Source organism: Salvelinus namaycush, unplaced genomic scaffold (genome assembly GCF_016432855.1).
Source record: "Salvelinus namaycush isolate Seneca unplaced genomic scaffold, SaNama_1.0 Scaffold1319, whole genome shotgun sequence".
Taxonomy (NCBI): Eukaryota; Metazoa; Chordata; class Actinopteri; order Salmoniformes; family Salmonidae; genus Salvelinus; species Salvelinus namaycush.
In genome coordinates, this window is record NW_024058030.1 from 8,213 (window position 1) to 30,456 (window position 22,244).

The 22,244-nt window shown below is 48.7% G+C and overlaps 1 protein-coding gene across 1 annotated transcript in view; it reads left to right on the forward strand.

The window, feature by feature from the left end:
• Positions 1–604: 604 nt before the first annotated feature.
• LOC120036368 (RNA-binding protein 25-like) overlaps positions 605–22,244 on the forward strand; it is a gene marked incomplete at its 5' end in the record, with an annotated part of 28,770 nt that continues 7,130 nt past the window's right edge. Inside the window, 9 exons of the mRNA XM_038982841.1 lie at positions 605–765; positions 1,292–1,489; positions 6,279–6,362; positions 10,671–11,005; positions 11,575–11,686; positions 12,690–12,779; positions 12,936–13,009; positions 16,335–16,485; positions 18,812–19,301. Of these exons, the coding sequence (XP_038838769.1) occupies positions 605–765; positions 1,292–1,489; positions 6,279–6,362; positions 10,671–11,005; positions 11,575–11,686; positions 12,690–12,779; positions 12,936–13,009; positions 16,335–16,485; positions 18,812–19,301 (1,695 nt within the window). The remainder of the gene's footprint in view (positions 766–1,291; positions 1,490–6,278; positions 6,363–10,670; positions 11,006–11,574; positions 11,687–12,689; positions 12,780–12,935; positions 13,010–16,334; positions 16,486–18,811; positions 19,302–22,244) is intronic.

Genomic DNA, 22,244 nt, shown 5'->3' on the forward strand with positions numbered 1-22,244 from the left:
ACTGTTTCCATAGTGAGGTGATGAGGCCAGCTTCATGATATGTTAATGAGGTGGCTCTAGTTCTGTACAACAGATGGTTTGCTGCTTGGGTTTTTAGAGATAAATGCACATGTTTTGATCGCTGATGTAAATCACAGTTCATTTTATTCAAAATAAGATTTTAAAGAGGACATAGTTTAGATGTGTCTTTCTCTGTCAGCTCGGTACTAACTCTTGTCCTGTCTTAGTCTGTCAGCTCGGTACTAACTCTTGTCCTGTCTTTCCCCACCTGAGCGTTCACTATTAACCACTCTCTGTTTGTAACATTAGTGTAATCTTCCATGTCTCTCTCTCTGTCTCCATCTTCCTCTCCTCTCCTCCCTCTCTCTCTCTCCATCTTCCTCTCCCCCCTCTCTCTCGCTTCCACTCTCTCTCTCCCTCTCCATCTTCCTCTCCCCCGCTCTCTCTCTTTCACTCTCTCCCTCTTCGTCTCCATCTTCCTCTTTCCCTCTCTCTTTTTCTCTCTCTCTCTCCATCTTCCTCTCCCCCCTCTCTCGCTTTCACTCTCTCTCCCTCCATCTTCCTCACCCCCCCTCTCTCCCTCTGTCTGTCTCTTTCTCCGTAGCGTTTGGTTTCTGTGAGTACAAGGAGCCAGAGTCCACCCTGCGTTCCCTGCGTCTGCTACATGAGCTGCTGCTGGGAGACAAGAAGCTGCTGGTCAAGGTGGATGCCAAGACCAAGGCCCAGCTAGAAGAATGGAAGGCTAAGAAGAGGAGTGCCAACGGGGTGAACACACACACACACACACACACACACACACACACGCGCACACACACACGTGCACACACACACACACACACACACACACAACGGGGTGAGTAGTAGACCTATGTCCTGTCTATCATGAGAGGTGATGGAGAACAGACTCAGATTTTATTGAATTTTTAATTTAACGTTTATTTAACCAGGCAAGTCAGTTAAGAACAAATTCTTATTTACAATGACCGCCTACCCCCGGCCAAACCCGGGCGACGCTGGGCCAAACCCGGGCGACGCTGGGCCAAACCCGGGCGACGCTGGGCCAATTGCGTGCCGCCCTATGCAACTCCCAATCACGGCCGGTTGTGATACAGCCCGGATTCGAACCAGGATGTCTGTAGTGACGTCTCCAGCACTGAGATGGAGTGCCTTAGACCGCTGCACCACTCGGGATACAACTTATGATTCCATTTACAGCCACGGTAAATATCACATCCATTAGACATGGGAATTCATAATAAGAACCTCTCTGCTTTCTGTTTGTGTCTCATAGGGAGCCATGTCAGAGGACGTGCTCAAGGAGGAAGAGGAGGAGGAGGAGGAGGATCTTGATGAGGACACAAAGCGCCGTGACCAGATAGTGAAGGGGGCCATCGAGGGGTTGATCCGGGAACACGGCAGTGAGCTCAACGCCCCTTCTCAGGACGGAGACAACCAGCCCCGCAAGAAGAAGAGAGAGAAGAAAGAGGAGGTAGTAGCGTCCGTTCCACCGAAGAGAGGAGGTAGTAGCGTCCGTTCCACTGTAGAGAGGAGGTAGTAGCGTCCGTTCCACTGAAGAGAGGAGGTAGTAGCGTCCGTTCCACTGTAGAGAGGAGGTAGTAGCGTCCGTTCCACTGTAGAGAGGAGGTAGTAGCGTCCGTTCCACGGTAGAGAGGAGGTAGTAGCGTCCGTTCCACGGTAGAGAGGAGGTAGTAGCGTCCGTTCCACTGTAGAGAGGAGGTAGTAGCGTCCGTTCCACTGTAGAGAGGAAGTAGTAGCGTCCGTTCCACTGTAGAGAGGAGGTAGTAGCGTCCGTTCCACTGTAGAGAGGAGGTAGTAGCGTCCGTTCCACTGAAGAGAGGAGGTAGTAGCGTCCGTTCCACTGTAGAGAGGAGGTAGTAGCGTCCGTTCCACTGTAGAGAGGAGGTAGTAGCGTCCGTTCCACTGTAGAGAGGAGGTAGTAGCGTCCGTTCCACTGTAGAGGAGGTAGTAGCGTCCGTTCCACTGTAGAGAGGAGGTAGTATCGTCCGTTCCACTGTAGAGAGGAGGTAGTATCGTCCGTTCCACCGAAGAGAGGAGGTAGTAGCGTCCGTTCCACCGAAGAGAGGAGGTAGTAGCGTCCGTTCCACCGAAGAGAGGAGGTAGTAGCGTCCGTTCCACCGAAGAGAGGAGGTAGTAGCGTCCGTTCCACCGAAGAGAGGAGGTAGTAGCGTCCGTTCCACCGAAGAGAGGAGGTAGTAGCGTCCGTTCCACCGAAGAGAGGAGGTAGTAGCGTCCGTTCCACCGAAGAGAGGAGGTAGTAGCGTCCGTTCCACCGAAGAGAGGAGGTAGTAGCGTCCGTTCCACCGAAGAGAGGAGGTAGTAGCGTCCGTTCCACCGAAGAGAGGAGGTAGTAGCGTCCGTTCCACCGAAGAGAGGAGGTAGTAGCGTCCGTTCCACCGAAGAGAGGAGGTAGTAGCGTCCGTTCCACCGAAGAGAGGAGGTAGTAGCGTCCGTTCCACCGAAGAGAGGAGGTAGTAGCGTCCGTTCCACCGAAGAGAGGAGGTAGTAGCGTCCGTTCCACCGAAGAGAGGAGGTAGTAGCGTCCGTTCCACGGTAGAGAGGAGGTAGTAGCGTCCGTTCCACGGTAGAGAGGAGGTAGTAGCGTCCGTTCCACGGTAGAGAGGAGGTAGTAGCGTCCGTTCCACGGTAGAGAGGAGGTAGTAGCGTCCGTTCCACGGTAGCGAGGAGGTAGTAGCGTCCGTTCCACGGTAGAGAGGAGGTAGTAGCGTCCGTTCCACGGTAGAGAGGAGGTAGTAGCGTCCGTTCCACGGTAGAGAGGAGGTAGTAGCGTCCGTTCCGTCGTAGAGAGGAGGTAGTAGCGTCCGTTCCGTCGTAGAGAGGAGGTAGTAGCGTCCGTTCCGCCGTAGAGAGGAGGTAGTAGCGTCCGTTCCGCCGAAGAGAGGAGGTAGTAGCGTCCGTTCCGCCGAAGAGAGGTGGTAGTAGCGTGGTATACATTTATATCTACAATAGAGATGTATGTTTGTAAATTGGTGTAGAATTGCATGTATGACTGCAAGCTACTAGTAAGCTACCACTTCTTTCTGGCAGAACTGAAATTGTGATTGGCTTGTCACTTTATCATTAACCTACTGTAAGTCCTAGTCCCAGTTCGAGGATTTAAAAGGTCCAATGACTCCGTTTAAAAAAAAAATCTCAATATGAAATCATCTCTGAATTGTTTTCAATAGAAAATGTCAAAAATATACAAAAATAGCTTCTTAGCAAAGAGCAATTTCTCAAGCAGGAAATTAGCTATGACTGTCTGGAAGTGGTCTGAGTGGAGAGGGGAGACACTGAACATGTGCTGTTATTGGCAGAGAGGTTTAGAACTCTCTTTCTTATTGGTCTATTAACTAATTTACTGCCTGGTGATGTCACTGTGGAATGCCAAAACTCCATTCCACCAAAACACGTTGAAATTTCAGGCTGTCTTTTCAAACAGCTCTTACACTAAAAGGGCATTATCAAAATGTTCACAATTTCACTGTATTATTTTAACATATTAATGTGGAAATATATATAAAACACAGGAAATCACATTTTAAATGCGCTGGCCCTTTAAATCCTTGAGTCACCATTTTGTGATGAGAGATTGTCATCTTATCAATCTGATTTGCATATGGAGTGTGTTTGTTTCTTTACTTACAGTGCCTTGAAAAAGTGTTCATCCCACTTGGCGTTTTTCCTATTTTGTTGCATTACAACCTGTTTATTGAAATGGATTTGTATTTCATGTAATGGACAAACACAAAATAGTCCAAATTGATATAGTGAAATTAAAAAAATTACTTGTTTAAAAAAAAAAGGACAAAATAAATATGCAAAAGTGATGCGTGCATATATATTCACCCCCTTTGCTCTGAAGACCCTAAATTGGATCTGCTGCAACCAATTACCTTCAGAAGTCACATAATTTGTTAGATTGCACACGGGTGGACTTTATTTAAGTGTCACATGATCTCAGTGTATATATACAGCTGTTCTGAAAGGCCCCAGAGTCTGCAACACCACCAAGCAAGGGGCACCACCAAGCAAGCGGCACCATGAAGATCAAGGAGCTCTCAAAACAGGTCAGGGACAAAGTTGTGGAGAAGTACAGATCAGGGTTGGATTATAAAAAAATTATCTGAAACTTTGAACATCCCACAAAGCACCATTTTAAAATCCATTATTAAAAAATGGAAAGAATATGGCACCACAACAAACCTGCGAAGAGAGGGCCTCCCACCAAAACTCATGGACCAGGCAAGGAGGGCGTTAATCAGAGAGGCAACAAAGAGATCAAAGATAACCCTGAAGGAGCTGCAAAGCTCCACAGCGGAGATTGGAGTATATGTCCAGAGGACCACTTTAAGCCGTACACTCCACAGAGCGGGGCTTTACGGAAGAGTGGCCAGTAAAAAAGCCACTAAAGAAAAAATAATCAAACATGTTTGGTGTTCGCCAAAAGGCATGTGGGAGACTCCCCAAACATATGGAAGAAGGTACTCTGGTCAGATGAGAATAAAATTGAGCTTTTTTGCCATCAAGGAAAACGCTGTCTGGCGCATCACCCCGAGAATGTTTTTTTGTCGGCAGGGACTGCGAAACTGGTCAGAATTGAAGGAATGGTGGATGGCGCTAAATACAGGGAAATTCTTGAGGGAAACCTGTTTGTCTTCCAGAGATTTGAGACTGGGACAGAGGTTCACCTTCCAGCAGGACAATGACCCTAAGCATACTGCTAAAGCAACACTCGAGTGGTTTAAGGGGAAACATTTAAACGTCTTGGAATGGCCTAGTCAAAGCCCAGACCTCAATCCAATTGAGAATCTTTGGTATGACATAAAGACGGCTGTACAACAGCGGAACCCATCCAACTTGAAGGAGCTGGAGCAGTTTTGCCTTGAAGAATGGGCAAAAATCCCAGTGGCTAGATGTGCCAAGCTTATAGAGACATACCCCCAAGAGAATTTCAGCTGGAATTGCTGCAAAAGGTGTCTCTACAAAGTATTGACTTTGGGGGGGTGAATAGTTATGCACGCTCAAGATTTCAGTATTTTTTTTGTCTTATTTGTTGTTTGTTTCACAAAAAAATATTTTGCATCTTCAAAGTGGTAGGCATGTTGTGTAAATCAAATGATACAACCTCCCCCCCAAAAAATCTATTTTAATTCCAGGTTGTAAGGCAACAAAATAGGAAAAATGCCAAGGGAGGGGGGGGGGGTGAATACTTTCGCAAGGCACCGTATGTTCCAGGAGGATATCAATGCCGTAGAGATGAAATAAAGTTGGTTAATGTAAATACGAGCTACCAATAAAATGCTACTACTATTAATGATTCTGGTTGACCTGAAATCATAAAGATGTTCTCACCCCATCTGTCATATTTAAATACTAGCCAGGTGCCATTTTGTGGCGAGAGAATGCCATCTTATCAAACTCATTTACATACATTTACCGGACACCCTTTCAAATTTATTTGGCTCTTTCAGCCACACCCGTTGCTGACAGGTGTATAAAATCAAGCACACAGCCATGCAATCTCCATCGACAAATATCGGCAGTAGAATGGCCCGTACTGAAGAGCTCAGTGACTTTCAACGTGGCACCGTCATAGGATGCCACCTTTCCAACGAGTCAGTTCGTAAAATTTCTGCCCTGCTTGATCTGCCTCGGGTCAACTATAAAGTGGTGTTATTGTGAAGTGGAAATGTCTAGGAGCAACAACGGCTCAGCCGCAGAGTGGTAGGCCACAAGCGCACAGAACGGAACCACCGAGTGCTGAAGCACGTAAAAATAGTCTGTCCTCGGTTGCAACACTCACTACTGAGTTCCAAACTGCCTCTGGAAGCAACGTCAGCACAATAACTGTTCGTCAGGAGCTTCATGAAATGGGTTTCCATGGCCGAGCAGCCGCCAAGCGTCGGCTAGAGTGGTGTAAAGCTTGCCCCCATTGGACTCCGGAGCAGTGGAAACACGTTCTCTGGAGTGATGAATCACACTTCACCGTCTGGCATTCTGACGGACGAATCCGTCAGGTGGCCACATACTTTTGGTAATGTAGTGCATGTACAGTAGTCTGTTTCGTGACTTGTGTTCCTGTACTGTACCACCTCCAGTCATCTGATAACCTGTTTCATGACTTGTGTTCCTGTACTGTACCACCTCCAGTCATCTGATAACCTGTTTCATGACTTGTTTCCTGTACTGTACCACCTCCAGTCATCTGATAACCTGTTTCATGACTTGTTTCCTAGGAGGACATCAATGTGATGGAGATGGAGGATGACAAAAGAGACCTGATATCCAGAGAGATTTCTAAGTTCCGGGACACTCACAAGGTAACACTGTTCTCTTACCTTCCCACTCACATTAGGCTTTGGAGAGAAAGAACTACAATACCCACATCTACATTACACCTAGTGTAGTTTCAACATCCTGTTACCAATTGGACTTCAAATTCATGTATTGACCACTCTTCCTAAGATCATTCATTCATATTGTCAACAACATTAGTTGAGATATTTGCTCATTTTGTGCATTTTGATCAATTGAACTGATAAAAATGTAATATTTATAAACAATATGTATCCATCAGTCGATAATGCCATGCTATTTCAGTAAAGGGTTAGAACCATCTGAACACCAGCTGACAGCTCAGGCAGAACAGAAAGACAGGAAGCGTGAGTTAAAGGCTAGTGACCGAATGGGGCAGATTCAGAGAGGCACACATGCTATTTCAGTAGCCCCCAAAGATCGTAGTGGAACGGATGTGAAATGGCTAGCTAGTTAGCGGTGGTGCGCGCTAGCAGCCTTTCAGTCGGTGACGTCACTCGCTCTGAAACCTAGAAGTAGTGGTTCCCCTTGCTCTGCAAGGGCCGCGGCTTTTGTGGAGCGATGGGTAACGACGCTTCGTGGGTGACTGTTGTGTGCAGAGGGTCCCTGGTTCGCGCCCGTGTCGGGGCGAGGGGACGGTCTAAAGTTATACTGTTACAGTAGCACCAACTGTTAACAATAGTGACTTGGGATGAAACTACCAGCTAGAGAGTAGGGTGGACGCAATGTAATGGTTCTTTAACGCTAATCTATTGATTATAACCCCACCGTTATGGTAGACGACATTATTGGTGACTAAAGCAAGATGAATCTCAGAGCTTTGGGGAAAATGTGCGCGGACGTAAGTATCATTTTTAATTTCTTCTCTCTACGTCTCGGGCGCTCCTTTCTGGAGGACTTGCATAGGGGCAGCTGGCTCTGAGACTGTTACTGCACTATATAGGGTGCCGTTTTGGACCCGACGCTGGTCAAAAGTAGTGTAATATGTAGGGATATTGGATACAAGTTTGTGTTTGTAGCTACTAGCTAGTTGACATGGTTAACAGGTGGCCCACTGGCAGTGTGAATAGAAGGCCAGAGAGAGAGAGAGACCAGTAAACAGCAGGTCCTAGTGGTGTACAGTGAAAGTATTCAGACCTCTTGACTTTTTCCACATTTTAGTTACGTTACAGCCTTATTCTAAAAATGATTAAATCGTTTTTTTATACTCCATAATACTCCATAATGACAAAGCAAAATTTTGCAAATGTTTATCTTTAAAAAAAATATTACATTTACATAAGTATTCAGACCCTTTACTCAGGACTTTGTTGTCGCATCTTTGGCAGCGATTACAGCCTTGAGTCTTCTTGGGTATGACGCTACAAGCTTGGCACACCTGTATTTGGGGAGTTTCTCCCATTCTTCTCTGCAGATCCTCTCAAGCTCTGTCAGGTTAGATGGGGAGCGTCGCTGCACAGCTGTTTTCAGGTTTCTTCAGAGATGTTAGATCGGGTTCAAGTCCGGGCTCTGGCTGAGCCACTCAAGGACCTTCAGAGACTTGTCCTGAAGCCACTCCTGCGTTGTCTTGGCTGTGTGCTTAGGGTCGTTGTCCTGTTGGAAGGTGAACCTTCACCCCAGGCTGAGGTCCTGAGCGCTCTGATACAAGTTTTCATCAAGGATCTCTCTGTACTTTGCTCCGTTCATCTTTCCCTCGATCCTCACTAGTCTTGCAGTCCCTGCCGCTGAAAAACACCCCCACAGCATAATGCTGCCACCACCATGCTTCACCGTAGGGATGGCGCCAGGTTTCCTCCAGACGTGACGCTTGTCATTCAGGCCAAATCTTGGTTTCATCGGACCAGAGAATCTTGTTTCTCATGGTCTTAGAGTTCTTTAGGCGCCTTTTGGCAAACTCCAAGCCGGCTGTCGTGCCTTTTACTGAAGAGTGGCTTCCGTCTGGCCACTCTACCATAAAGGCCTGATTGGTGGAATGCTGCAGAGATGGTTGTCCTTCTGGAAGGTTCTCCCATCTCCACAGAGGAACTCTGGAGCTCTGTCAGAGTGACCATCGGTCACCTCTCTGACCAAGGCCGTTCTCCCTCGATTGCTCAGTTTGGCCGGGCGACCAGCTCTAGGAAGAGTCTTGGTGGTTCCAAACATCTTCCATTTAAGAATGATGGAGGCCACTGTGTTCTTGGGGACCTTCAATGCTGCAGACAGTTGTTTGGTACCCTTACCCAGATCTGTGCCTCGACACAATTCTGTCTCGGAGCTCTACGGACAATTCCTACGACCTCATGGCTTGGTTTTTGCTCTGACATTCACTGTCAACTGTGGGACCTTTATATAGACAGGTGTGTGCCTTTCCAAATCATGTCCAATCAATTGAATTTACCACAGGTGGACTCCAATCAAGTTGTAGAAACATCTCAAGGATGATCAATGGAAACGGGATGCACCTGAGCTCAATTTAGAGTCTCATAGCAAAGGGTCTGAATACTTATGTAAGGTATTTCTCTTTTTTATATTTAATACATTTTCCCCCCAAAAATTTACCTATTTTTGCTTTGTCATTATGAGGTAGTGTGTCGTTGTGGGGTATTGAGTCTTTGTGGGGTATTGCGTCGTCGTGGGGTATTGCGTCGTCGTGGGGTATTGCGTCGCCGTGGGGTATTGAGTCGCCGTGGGGTATTGCGTCGCCGTGGGGTATTGCGTCGCCGTGGGGTATTGCGTCGCCGTGGGGTATTGCGTCGCCGTGGGGTATTGCGTCGTCGTGGGGTATTGCGTCGCCGTGGGGTATTGAGTCGCCGTGGGGTATTGCGTCGCCGTGGGGTATTGCGTCGTCGTGGGGTATTGCGTCGTCGTGGGGTATTGCGTCGTCGTGGGGTATTGCGTCGTCGTGGGGTATTGGGTCGTCGTGGGGTATTGGGTCGTCGTGGGGTATTGGGTCGTCGTGGGGTATTGGGTCGTCGTGGGGTATTGCGTCGTCGTGGGGTATTGGGTCGTCGTGGGGTATTGCGTCGCCGTGGGGTATTGCGTCGCCGTGGGGTATTGCGTCGCCGTGGGGTATTGCGTCGCCGTGGGGTATTGCGTCGCCGTGGGGTAGTGCGTCGCCGTGGGGTAGTGCGTCGCCGTGGGGTAGTGCGTCGCCGTGGGGTAGTGCGTCGTCGTGGGGTATTGCGTCGTCGTGGGGTATTGAGTGTAGATTGAGGATTATTTTTTAATTTAATCCACTTTAGAATATAGCTGTAATGTAACAAAATGTGGAAGAAGGGAAGGGGTCTGAATACTTTCCGAATTCACTGTATAAACCAAATCAAATTGTTTTGGTCACATACACGTGTTTAGCAGATGTTATTGCAGGTGTAGTGAAATGCGTGTGTTCCTAGCTCCAACATTGCAGTAGTATCTAACAATACACACATCTAAAAGTAAAAAATAATGGTATTAAGAAATATATAAATATTAAATCGAGCAATGTCGGAATGGCATTGACAAAAATACTGTATATACATATGAGTAAAGCAGTATGTAAATATTATTAAAGTGACTCGTGTTCCATTATTAAAGTGGCCAGTGATTCCATGTCTATGTATATGGGGAAGCAGCCTCTAAGGTGCAGGGTGGAAGCCGGCTAGTGATGGCTGTTTAACAGTCTGATGGCCTTGAGATAGGAGCTGTTGCGTAGGGACGAGTTCAGTCCCTCAGGGCTGTGAGCTTTGTGGTGAGTTTGGTCGTCCATGTACAGCGTCCTCACTAATGCATTCCTTTTGTCCAGGTGGGTGAGGGCAGTGTGCAGTGCAATGGCGATTGCGTCGTTCCGTAGGGATGTTGGGATTACTGCACAGTTTCCTAGACCAGTGCATGCATTCTTTTACATGCGAGTCCAGTTCTGGTGTCACATGGTCCTCTGGAAGCAACGTCAGCACAATACCTATTCGTTCGGGAGCTTCATGAAATAGGTTTCCATGTCCGAGCAGCCTCACACGAGCCTAAGATCACCATGCGGAATGCCAAGCGTCGGCTGGAGTGGTGTAAAGCTCGCCGCCATTGGACTCTGGAGCTGTTTAAACGCGTTCTCTGGAGGGATGAATCACGCTTCACCATCTGACAGTCCAACGGACGAATCTGGGTTTGGCGGATGCCAGGAGAACGCTACCTGCGCCCAATGCATAGTGCCAACTGTAAAGTTTGGTGGAGGAGAAATAATGGTCTGGGGCTGTTTTTCATGGTTCAGGTAGCTTGTTCTCACTGCTGTTGTTGACTGTGTTGTCTATGGGGAATACAGCAGTAGAGTGACTAACACAGGGGTACCCGTCTTCTTCCTGTAGAAACTGGAGGAGGAGAAGGGAAAGAAAGAGCAGGAACGGCAAGAGATCGATAAGGACAGGAGGGAGAGGGACAAAGAGAGGGAGCGAGAGAGGGAGCGCCGGGACCGCGAGAGGGAGAAGGAGAAGGAGAGAAACGACAACAACAACAAGGAGAGAGAGCGGGACAGAGACCGGGACCGGATCGATCGTGAACGGACGAAGGAGAGGGAACGAGGAGAGAGGGAACGAGGAGAGAGGGAACGAGGAGAGAGGGAACGAGGAGAGAGGGAACGAGGAGAGAGGGAACGCGTGAAGGAGCGGAGTCGAGAAGACAGCAAAGACCGCAGTAGATCCAGGTTGGTATGAGGTTAACGCTGAAACAGCCTGAACCAAGATCCAGGTTGGTATGAGGTTAACGCTGAAACAGCCTGAACCAAGATCCAGGTTGGTATGAGGGCCTGAACCAAGATCCAGGTTGGTATGAGGGCCTGAACCAAGATCCAGGTTGGTATGAGGGCCTGAACCAAGATCCAGGTTGGTATGAGGGCCTGAACCAAGATCCAGGTTGGTATGAGGGCCTGAACCAAGATCCAGGTTGGTATGAGGGCCTGAACCAAGATCCAGGTCGGTATGAGGGCCTGAACCAAGATCCAGGTCGGTATGAGGGCCTGAACCAAGATCCAGGTCGGTATGAGGGCCTGAACCAAGATCCAGGTCGGTATGAGGGCCTGAACCAAGATCCAGGTCGGTATGAGGGCCTGAACCAAGATCCAGGTCGGTATGAGGGCCTGAACCAAGATCCAGGTCGGTATGAGGGCCTGAACCAAGATCCAGGTCGGTATGAGGATCCTAGATACTCTGAATAGAGGTGCTGGTCAGCTGTAGAAGTGGCGAGTGTTTTTGAACCCACGTCTCTGCCCTGTAGAGAACGGAGCCGCGATGAGAAGAAACACGACCGTGAGGAAGATCAGGAGGAGGCGTACGAACGCAGGAAACTGGAGAGGAAGATGAGGGACAAGGAGACTGCCTACCAGGAAGTAAGTTTGACATGTAGTCCATGTTGACGAGGCCTTTAGGCCGAATTTATACCCTACGCAAATACACAACGCAAAAAAACTACATTAGCTACAGAGGAATGGTAGTCCTGTGACGTTGCAGAAATACACACACACACGCGCAGCCCTGCAACTCCACACAGGTATGCACGATTGACTTATTTGCTAACAGCTTTCTTGCGTTAGATACGTGTGAAGGGTAAATTAGGGTTTACCACTGCAATATACTGTCGTAGCATGGAACACAACCAGTCGGATAACTCTTTGTGATTCCCTCAGGCTTAAGGCACTTAGGCATGTGTTCCAAATGACACCCTATTCCCTATATAGGGAACACGGTGGCATAGGGCTCTGGTCTAAAGTATTGCACTACTTTAGACCAGAGCCCTATGACACCCTATTCCCTATATAGTGCACTACTTTAGACCAGAGCTCTATGCCACCGTGTTCCCTATATAGTGCACTACTTTAGACCAGAGCCCTATGCCACCGTGCTCCCTATATAGTGCACTACTTTAGACCAGGGCCTTATGCCACCGTGTTCCCTATATAGTGCACTACTTTAGACCAGAGCCCTATGCCGCCGTGTTCCCTATATAGTGCACTACTTTAGACCAGAGCCCTATGCCACCGTGTTCCCTATATAGTGCACTACTTTAGACCAGAGCCCTATGCCACCGTGTTCCCTATATAGTGCACTACTTTAGACCAGAGCCCTATGCCACCGTGTTCCCTATATAGTGCACTACTTTAGACCAGAGCCCTATGCCACCGTGTTCCCTATATAGTGCACTACTTTAGACCAGAGCAGGGTTCCAGTTGAGACACATCCACTGTGCTCATACTGGCTCTGTCTTCAGACAGCTCAATTAAACACCTGTCTTATGTATAGATGCAAATTACAGTTGCTTTGGATGCTGATTGGCTGAAACAGCATTCCGGCTGTGTGTGTGTATATATCAGATGTTATTGCTCTTCTTCTCAGCGTCTGAAGAACTGGGAGATCAGAGAGAGGAAGAAGGCTCGGGACTACGACAAAGAGAACCAGAGAGAGGAGGAGAGACGCCATGAGATGGTCAGAGAGAGGGTTCTATATATGCCTTCTATAAGTATACGTTCTCTCTGATACTTGTAATCAGTTTAGTTGTCCTGGCCTCTGATTGTGTCTAACTCTGTGATGTGTGGATACTTTGAGTTAGTATGTAATCCAGTGTTCGTCGTCTTCCTCCAGACAAAAGAAGGCAAGCGTCTGAAAGAGTTCCTGGAAGATTATGACGATGACAGAGATGAGTCAAAATACTACAGGTGAGACGACACCGTTTATAACAGAGATGAGTCAAAATACTACAGGTGAAATGATACCGTTTATAACAGAGATGAGTCAAAATACTACAGGTGAGACGACACCGTTTATAACAGAGATGAGTCAAAATACTACAGGTGAGACGACACCGTTTATAACAGAGATGAGTCAAAATACTACAGGTGAGACGACGCCGTTTATAACAGAGATGAGTCAAAATATTACAGGTGAGATGATACCGTTTATAACAGAGATGAGTCAAAATACTACAGGTGAGATGATACCGTTTATTACAGAGATGAGTCAAAATACTACAGGTGAGACGACGCCGTTTATAACAGAGATGAGTCAAAATACTACAGGTGAGATGATACCGTTTATAACAGAGATGAGTCAAAATACTACAGGTGAGACGACACCGTTTATAACAGAGATGAGTCAAAATACTACAGGTGAGACGACACCGTTTATAACAGAGATGAGTCAAAATACTACAGGTGAGACGGCACCGTTTATAACAGAGATGAGTCAAAATACTACAGGTGAAATGATACCGTTTATAACAGAGATGAGTCAAAATACTACAGGTGAGAAGACCCCGTTTATAACAGAGATGAGTCAAAATACTACAGGTGAGACGACACCGTTTATAACAGAGATGAGTCAAAATACTACAGGTGAGACGACACCGTTTATAACAGAGATGAGTCAAAATACTACAGGTGAGACGACACCGTTTATAACAGAGATGAGTCAAAATACTACAGGTGAGATGATACCGTTTATAACAGAGATGAGTCAAAATACTACAGGTGAGACGACACCGTTTATAACAGAGATGAGTCAAAATACTACAGGTGAGACGGCACCGTTTATAACAGAGATGAGTCAAAATACTACAGGTGAGACGGCACCGTTTATAACAGAGATGAGTCAAAATACTACAGGTGAGATGATACCGTTTATAACAGAGATGAGTCAAAATACTACAGGTGAGACGACACCGTTTATAACAGAGATGAGTCAAAATACTACAGGTGAGACGACACCGTTTATAACAGAGATGAGTCAAAATACTACAGGTGAGACGGCACCGTTTATAACAGAGATGAGTCAAAATACTACAGGTGAGATGATACCGTTTATAACAGAGATGAGTCAAAATACTACAGGTGAGACGACGCCGTTTATAACAGAGATGAGTCAAAATACTACAGGTGAGATGACACCGTTTATAACAGAGATGAGTCAAAATACTACAGGTGAGACGACACCGTTTATAACAGAGATGAGTCAAAATACTACAGGTGAGATGACCCCGTTTATAACAGAGATGAGTCAAAATACTACAGGTGAGACGACACCGTTTATAACAGAGATGAGTCAAAATACTACAGGTGAGACGGCACCGTTTATAACAGAGATGAGTCAAAATACTACAGGTGACACGACACCGTTTATAACAGAGATGAGTCAAAATACTACAGGTGACACGACACCGTTTATAACAGATGAGTCAAAATACTACAGGTGAGACGACACCGTTTATAACAGAGATGAGTCAAAATACTACAGGTGAGATACTACAGGTGAGACGGCACCGTTTATAACAGAGATGAGTCAAAATACTACAGGTGAGATACTACAGGTGAGACGGCACCGTTTATAACAGAGATGAGTCAAAATACTACAGGTGACAAGACACCGTTTATAACAGAGATGAGTCAAAATACTACAGGTGAGATGATACCGTTTATAACAGAGATGAGTCAAAATACTACAGGTGAGACGACCCCGTTTATAACAGATGAGTCAAAATACTACAGGTGAGACGACACCGTTTATAACAGAGATGAGTCAAAATACTACAGGTGAGACGACACCGTTTATAACAGAGATGAGTCAAAATACTACAGGTGAGATGACACCGTTTATAACAGAGATGAGTCAAAATACTACAGGTGAGACGACACCGTTTATAACAGATGAGTCAAAATACTACAGGTGAGACGACACCGTTTATAACAGAGATGAGTCAAAATATTACAGGTGAGATGACACCGTTTATAACAGAGATGAGTCAAAATACTACAGGTGAGACGACGCCGTTTATAACAGAGATGAGTCAAAATACTACAGGTGAGACGACACCGTTTATAACAGAGATGAGTCAAAATACTACAGGTGAGATGACCCCGTTTATAACAGAGATGAGTCAAAATACTACAGGTGAGACGACCCCGTTTATAACAGAGATGAGTCAAAATACTACAGGTGAGACGACGCCGTTTATAACAGAGATGAGTCAAAATACTACAGGTGAGACGACACCGTTTATAACAGAGATGAGTCAAAATACTACAGGTGAGATGATACCGTTTATAACAGAGATGAGTCAAAATACTACAGGTGAGAGGGCACCGTTTATAACAGAGATGAGTCAAAATACTACAGGTGAGATGATACCGTTTATTACAGAGATGAGTCAAAATACTACAGGTGAGACGACCCCGTTTATAACAGAGATGAGTCAAAATACTACAGGTGAGACGACACCGTTTATAACAGATGAGTCAAAATACTACAGGTGAGACGACACCGTTTATAACAGAGATGAGTCAAAATACTACAGGTGAGACGACACCGTTTATAACAGATGAGTCAAAATACTACAGGTGAGACGACACCGTTTATAACAGAGATGAGTCAAAATACTACAGGTGAGATGACACCGTTTATAACAGAGATGAGTCAAAATACTACAGGTGAGACGACGCCGTTTATAACAGAGATGAGTCAAAATACTACAGGTGAGACGACACCGTTTATAACAGAGATGAGTCAAAATACTACAGGTGAGACGACACCGTTTATAACAGAGATGAGTCAAAATACTACAGGTGAGAAGACCCCGTTTATAACAGAGATGAGTCAAAATACTACAGGTGAGACGACACCGTTTATAACAGAGATGAGTCAAAATACTACAGGTGAGATGATACCGTTTATAACAGAGATGAGTCAAAATACAAGCTGTTGGAACTGGTCTGTGGAAACCACAAACAAAGGAGCCTGCTGTGTTGGGTCTGGCACACTGTAGCAGAGCTGGGTTCCAATGCTATTTTAAATCATTTCATAAACTCAAGTTGGGCTTGATTTGAGTTTGCGTGGTGTAAAGAAATAGCAAACCTCGCCCATCTGACGCAATAGGCAGCCTAAAGCAAACGCTAAGTATTTGAATGATTACAAATAGTATTTGAATCCAGGTATGTGGCGTTAATCTGTATGACTGACTGTCTGTCTCTCTGTCCCCCCTCCCCCTCTCAGGGGTAGTGCATTACAGAAGCGTCTGAGAGACCGTGAGAAGGAGACGGAGCTGGATGATCGAGACCGGAAGAGGGAGAAGGAGGAGCATGATCAGATCAGACAGAGACTGTTAGCTGAGGGACACCCAGACCCTGAGGCCGAGCTGCAGAGGGTATGTCTGTCTGTCTTGTGGAACAGGAGCCTGGCCTCCTGCCTGTCTCGTGTGCCTCCTGCCTGTCTCGTGTGCCTCCTGCCTGTCTCGTGTGCCTCCTGCCTGTCTCGTCTGCCTCCTGCCTGTCTCGTCTGCCTCCTGTCTGTCTCGTGTGCCTCCTGCCTGTCTCGTGTGCCTCCTGCCTGTCTCGTGTGCCTCCTGCCTGTCTCGTGTGCCTCCTGCCTGTCTCGTGTGCCTCCTGCCTGTCTCGTGTGCCTCCTGCCTGTCTCGTGTGCCTCCTGCCTGTCTCGTGTGCCTCCTGCCTGTCTCGTCTGCCTCCTGTCTGTCTCGTCTGCCTCCTGTCTGTCTCGTCTGCCTCCTGTCTGTCTCGTGTGCCTCCTGTCTGTCTCGTGTGCCTCCTGTCTGTCTCGTCTGCCTCCTGCCTGTCTCGTCTGCCTCCTGCCTGTCTCGTCTGCCTCCTGCCTGTCTCGTCTGTCTCGTCTGTCTCCTGTCTGTCTCCTGTCTGTCTCGTCTGTCTCCTGTCTGTCTCCTGCCTGTCTCCTGTCTGTCTCCTGCCTGTCTCGTCTGCCTCCTGCCTGTCTCGTCTGCCTCCTGCCTGTCTCGTCTGCCTCCTGCCTGTCTCGTCTGCCTCCTGCCTGTCTCGTCTGCCTCCTGCCTGTCTCGTCTGCCTCCTGCCTGTCTCGTCTGCCTCCTGCCTGTCTCGTCTGCCTCCTGTCTGTCTCGTCTGCCTCCTGTCTGTCTCGTCTGCCTCCTGTCTGTCTCGTCTGTCTCGTCTGCCTCCTGCCTGTCTCGTCTGCCTCCTGTCTGTCTCGTCTGCCTCCTGTCTGTCTCGTCTGCCTCCTGTCTGTCTCGTCTGCCTCCTGTCTGTCTCGTCTGCCTCCTGTCTGTCTCGTCTGCCTCCTGTCTGTCTCGTCTGCCTCCTGTCTGTCTCGTCTGCCTCCTGTCTGTCTCGTCTGCCTCCTGTCTGTCTCGTCTGCCTCCTGTCTGTCTCGTCTGCCTCCTGTCTGTCTCGTCTGCCTCCTGTCTGTCTCGTCTGCCTCCTGCCTGTCTCGTCTGCCTCCTGTCTGCCTCCTGTCTGTCTCGTCTGCCTCCTGTCTGTCTCGTCTGCCTCCTGCCTGTCTCGTCTGCCTCCTGTCTGCCTCCTGTCTGTCTCCTGCCTGTCTCGTCTGCCTCCTGCCTGTCTCGTCTGCCTCCTGCCTGTCTCGTCTGCCTCCTGCCTGTCTCGTCTGTCTCCTGCCTGTCTCGTCTGTCTCCTGTCTGTCTCCTGCCTGTCTCGTCTGCCTCCTGCCTGTCTCGTCTGCCTCCTGCCTGTCTCGTCTGCCTCCTGCCTGTCTCGTCTGTCTCCTGCCTGTCTCGTCTGCCTCCTGCCTGTCTCGTCTGCCTCCTGCCTGTCTCGTCTGCCTCCTGTCTGTCTCGTCTGCCTCCTGTCTGTCTCGTCTGCCTCCTGCCTGTCTCGTCTGCCTCCTGTCTGTCTCGTCTGCCTCCTGTCTGTCTCGTCTGCCTCCTGCCTGTCTCGTCTGCCTCCTGCCTGTCTCGTCTGCCTCCTGTCTGTCTCGTCTGCCTCCTGTCTGTCTCGTCTGCCTCCTGTCTGTCTCGTCTGCCTCCTGTCTGTCTCGTCTGCCTCCTGTCTGTCTCGTCTGCCTCCTGCCTGTCTCGTCTGCCTCCTGCCTGTCTCGTCTGCCTCCTGTCTGTCTCGTCTGCCTCCTGTCTGTCTCGTCTGCCTCCTGCCTGTCTCGTCTGCCTCCTGTCTGTCTCGTCTGCCTCCTGTCTGTCTCGTCTGCCTCCTGCCTGTCTCGTCTGCCTCCTGCCTGTCTCGTCTGCCTCCTGCCTGTCTCGTCTGCCTCCTGCCTGTCTCGTCTGCCTCCTGTCTGTCTCGTCTGCCTCCTGCCTGTCTCGTCTGCCTCCTGCCTGTCTCGTCTGCCTCCTGCCTGTCTCGTCTGCCTCCTGCCTGTCTCGTCTGCCTCCTGCCTGTCTCGTCTGCCTCCTGCCTGTCTCGTCTGCCTCCTGCCTGTCTCGTCTGCCTCCTGCCTGTCTCGTGTGCCTCCTGCCTGTCTCGTGTGTCTCCTGTCTGTCTCGTGTGTCTCCTGTCTGTCTCGTGTGCCTCCTGTCTGTCTCGTCTGCCTCCTGTACTACAGGGTAAAATCAGCCAGCTGGTTAACTTTGGCACAGAAATTAGAAATGTTGATCAGTGTGTGTATTGTACCTGTCAAATGGGGACAATACACACTAATCAACAAGGCACATTCATGACGTTTTGTTTTTCTTTATCTTCATTTGTAAAGTGTGTTGAGACTTCAAATAAATTGTGATTTGATTTGAAACCAAGATGGAGGAGGAGGCAGAGCGGAGGCGGCAGCCCCCAGTGAAGCCGGAGCCAGAGGAGGAGGTGCAGCAGGAGAAACCAAACCGAGAGAGGGAGCACCGAGAGAGGGAGCACCGAGAGAGGGAGCACCGAGAGAGGGAGCACCGAGAGAGGGAGCACCACAGGGACAGGAGAGGAGGAGGAGGAGGAGGAGCAGCAGACAGGCCTCCTCCCGAACACCCTCAGTCCCAATCAGACGATGACGTGGAGGAAGGGGAGGAGCTTGACGATCGTGACGGGGAAGACTCGTCAGACGCCAGGACACACCCACACCTCAAGCCCACACTGCGGCCAATCACGTCGGCGCCCTCTGTGTCGTCGGGCAGCGGCGGCGCCACGCCCAACTCCCCTGGCAACGAGTCTCCGTGTGGTATCATCATCCCTCATGAGAACTCTCCAGAAGCCCAGCCCACAGATGAACACCGGCCCAAGATAGGCCTCAGCCTCAAACTGGGTGAGTTAGCACCAGTCTGACTGGGCGAGTTAGCACCAGTCTGACTGGGCCAGTTAGCACCAGTCTGACTGGGCCAGTTAGCACCAGTCTGACTGGGCCAGTTAGCACCAGTCTGACTGGGCCAGTTAGCACCAGTCTGACTGGGCCAGTTAGCACCAGTCTGACTGGGCCAGTTAGCACCAGTCTGACTGGGCCAGTTAGCACCAGTCTGACTGGGCCAGTTAGCACCAGTCTGACTGGGCCAGTTAGCACCAGTCTGACTGGGCCAGTTAGCACCAGTCTGACTGGGCCAGTTAGAGCCAGTCTGACTGGGCCAGTTAGAGCCAGTCTGACTGGGTATGTAGTGTTGGTATGTCTATATAAATAAAATCCAATTTTATTTGTCACATACACATGGTTAGCAGATGTTATTGAGAGTGTAGCAAAATGCTTGTGCTTATAGTTCCGACCGTGTAGTAATATCTAACAAGTAATCTAACCTAACAATTTCACAACAACTACCTTACACACACACACACACACACACACACACACACACACACACACACACACACACACACACACACACACACACACGTGTAAAGGAATGAATAAGAATGCAGGAGTTAAAGATTCTCACTCACTGTGACGGATTTCCGTCATGATTGTTGGAGGGGGGTGTGTTCATAGATAAAAAACAAAGGCCTTAAAATGTCCAAACTCGTCTCAGCCAAATTATAATAGTACCACACCAACCTAATGCAGTTCAAACTACAATAAAGTGGCAGCAACCTCCCTTTAACTAAAATGGCAACCCAACTACGTCTGGCGGGGCAATAACAGTCCAGCGACATTTAACATCAGAGGGAGCGCATTGGAGAGGACAACAGTCTCCTGCAGTGTAAAGCACTGGAACCAGAGAGAGAAAATGAATGTAAGTTTCACCTGTTGACTTCTGGGATTGTAGTTTCACCTGTTGACTTCTGGGCTTGTAGTTTCACCTGTTGACTTCTGGGCTTGTAGTTTCACCTGTTGACTTCTGGGCTTGTAGTTTCACCTGTTGACTTCTGGGATTGTAGTTTCACCTGTTGACTTCTGGGATTGTAGTTTCATCTGTTGACTTCTGGGCTTCTAGTTTCATCTGTTGACTTCTCGGCTTGTAGTTTCACCTGTTGACTTCTGGGCTTGTAGTTTCACCGGTTTACTTCTGGGCTTGCAGTTTCACCTGTTGACTTCTGGGCTTGCAGTTTCACCTGTTGACTTCTGGGCTTGTAGTTTCACCTGTTGACTTCTGGGCTTGCAGTTTCACCGGTTGACTTCTGGGCTTGCAGTTTCACCGGTTGACTTCTGGGCTTGCAGTTTCACCGGTTGACTTCTGGGCTTGCAGTTTCACCCGTTGACTTCTGGGATTGCGGTTTCACCTGTTGACTTCTGGGCTTGCGGTTTCACCCGTTGACTTCTGGGCTTGCGGTTTCACCTGTTGACTTCTGGGCTTGCGGTTTCACCTGTTGACTTCTGGGATTGCGGTTTCACCTGTTGACTTCTGGGATTGCGGTTTCACCTGTTGACTTCTGGGATTGCGGTTTCACCTGTTGACTTCTGGGATTGCGGTTTCACCTGTTGACTTCTGGGATTGCGGTTTCACCTGTTGACTTCTGGGATTGCGGTTTCACCTGTTGACTTCTGGGCTTCTAGTTTCACCTGTTGACTTCTGGGCTTCTAGTTTCACCTGTTGACTTCTGGGCTTGCAGTTTCACCTGTTGACTTCTGGGCTTGTAGTTTCACCTGTTGACTTCTGGGCTTGTAGTTTCACCTGTTGACTTCTGGGATTGTAGTTTCACCTGTTGACTTCTGGGATTGTAGTTTCATCTGTTGACTTCTGGGCTTCTAGTTTCACCGGTTTACTTCTGGGCTTGCAGTTTCACCTGTTGACTTCTGGGCTTGCGGTTTCACCGGTTGACTTCTGGGCTTGCGGTTTCACCCGTTGACTTCTGGGCTTGCGGTTTCACCCGTTGACTTCTGGGCTTGCGGTTTCACCCGTTGACTTCTGGGCTTGCGGTTTCACCCGTTGACTTCTGGGCTTGCGGTTTCACCCGTTGACTTCTGGCCTTGCGGTTTCACCCGTTGACTTCTGGGCTTGCGGTTTCACCCGTTGACTTCTGGGCTTGCGGTTTCACCCGTTGACTTCTGGGCTTGCGGTTTCACCCGTTGACTTCTGGGATTGCGGTTTCACCCGTTGACTTCTGGGCTTGCGGTTTCACCCGTTGACTTCTGGGATTGCGGTTTCACCCGTTGACTTCTGGGATTGCGGTTTCACCTGTTGACTTCTGGGATTGCGGTTTCACCTGTTGACTTCTGGGATTGCGGTTTCACCTGTTGACTTCTGGGATTGCGGTTTCACCTGTTGACTTCTGGGATTGCGGTTTCACCTGTTGACTTCTGGGATTGCGGTTTCACCTGTTGACTTCTGGGATTGCGGTTTCACCTGTTGACTTCTGGGATTGCGGTTTCACCTGTTGACTTCTGGGATTGCGGTTTCACCTGTTGACTTCTGGGATTGCGGTTTCACCTGTTGACTTCTGGGATTGCGGTTTCACCTGTTGACTTCTGGGCTTTTAGTTTCACCTGTTGACTTCTGGGCTTGTAGTTTCACCGGTTGACTTCTGGGCTTGCAGTTTCACCGGTTGACTTCTGGGCTTGCAGTTTCACCGGTTGACTTCTGGGATTGCAGTTTCACCGGTTGACTTCTGGGATTGCAGTTTCACCGGTTGACTTCTGGGCTTGCAGTTTCACCGGTTGACTTCTGGGCTTGCAGTTTCACCGGTTGACTGCTGGGCTTGCAGTTTCACCGGTTGACTGCTGGGCTTGCAGTTTCACCGGTTGACTGCTGGGCTTGCAGTTTCACCGGTTGACTGCTGGGCTTGCAGTTTCACCGGTTGACTGCTGGGCTTGCAGTTTCACCGG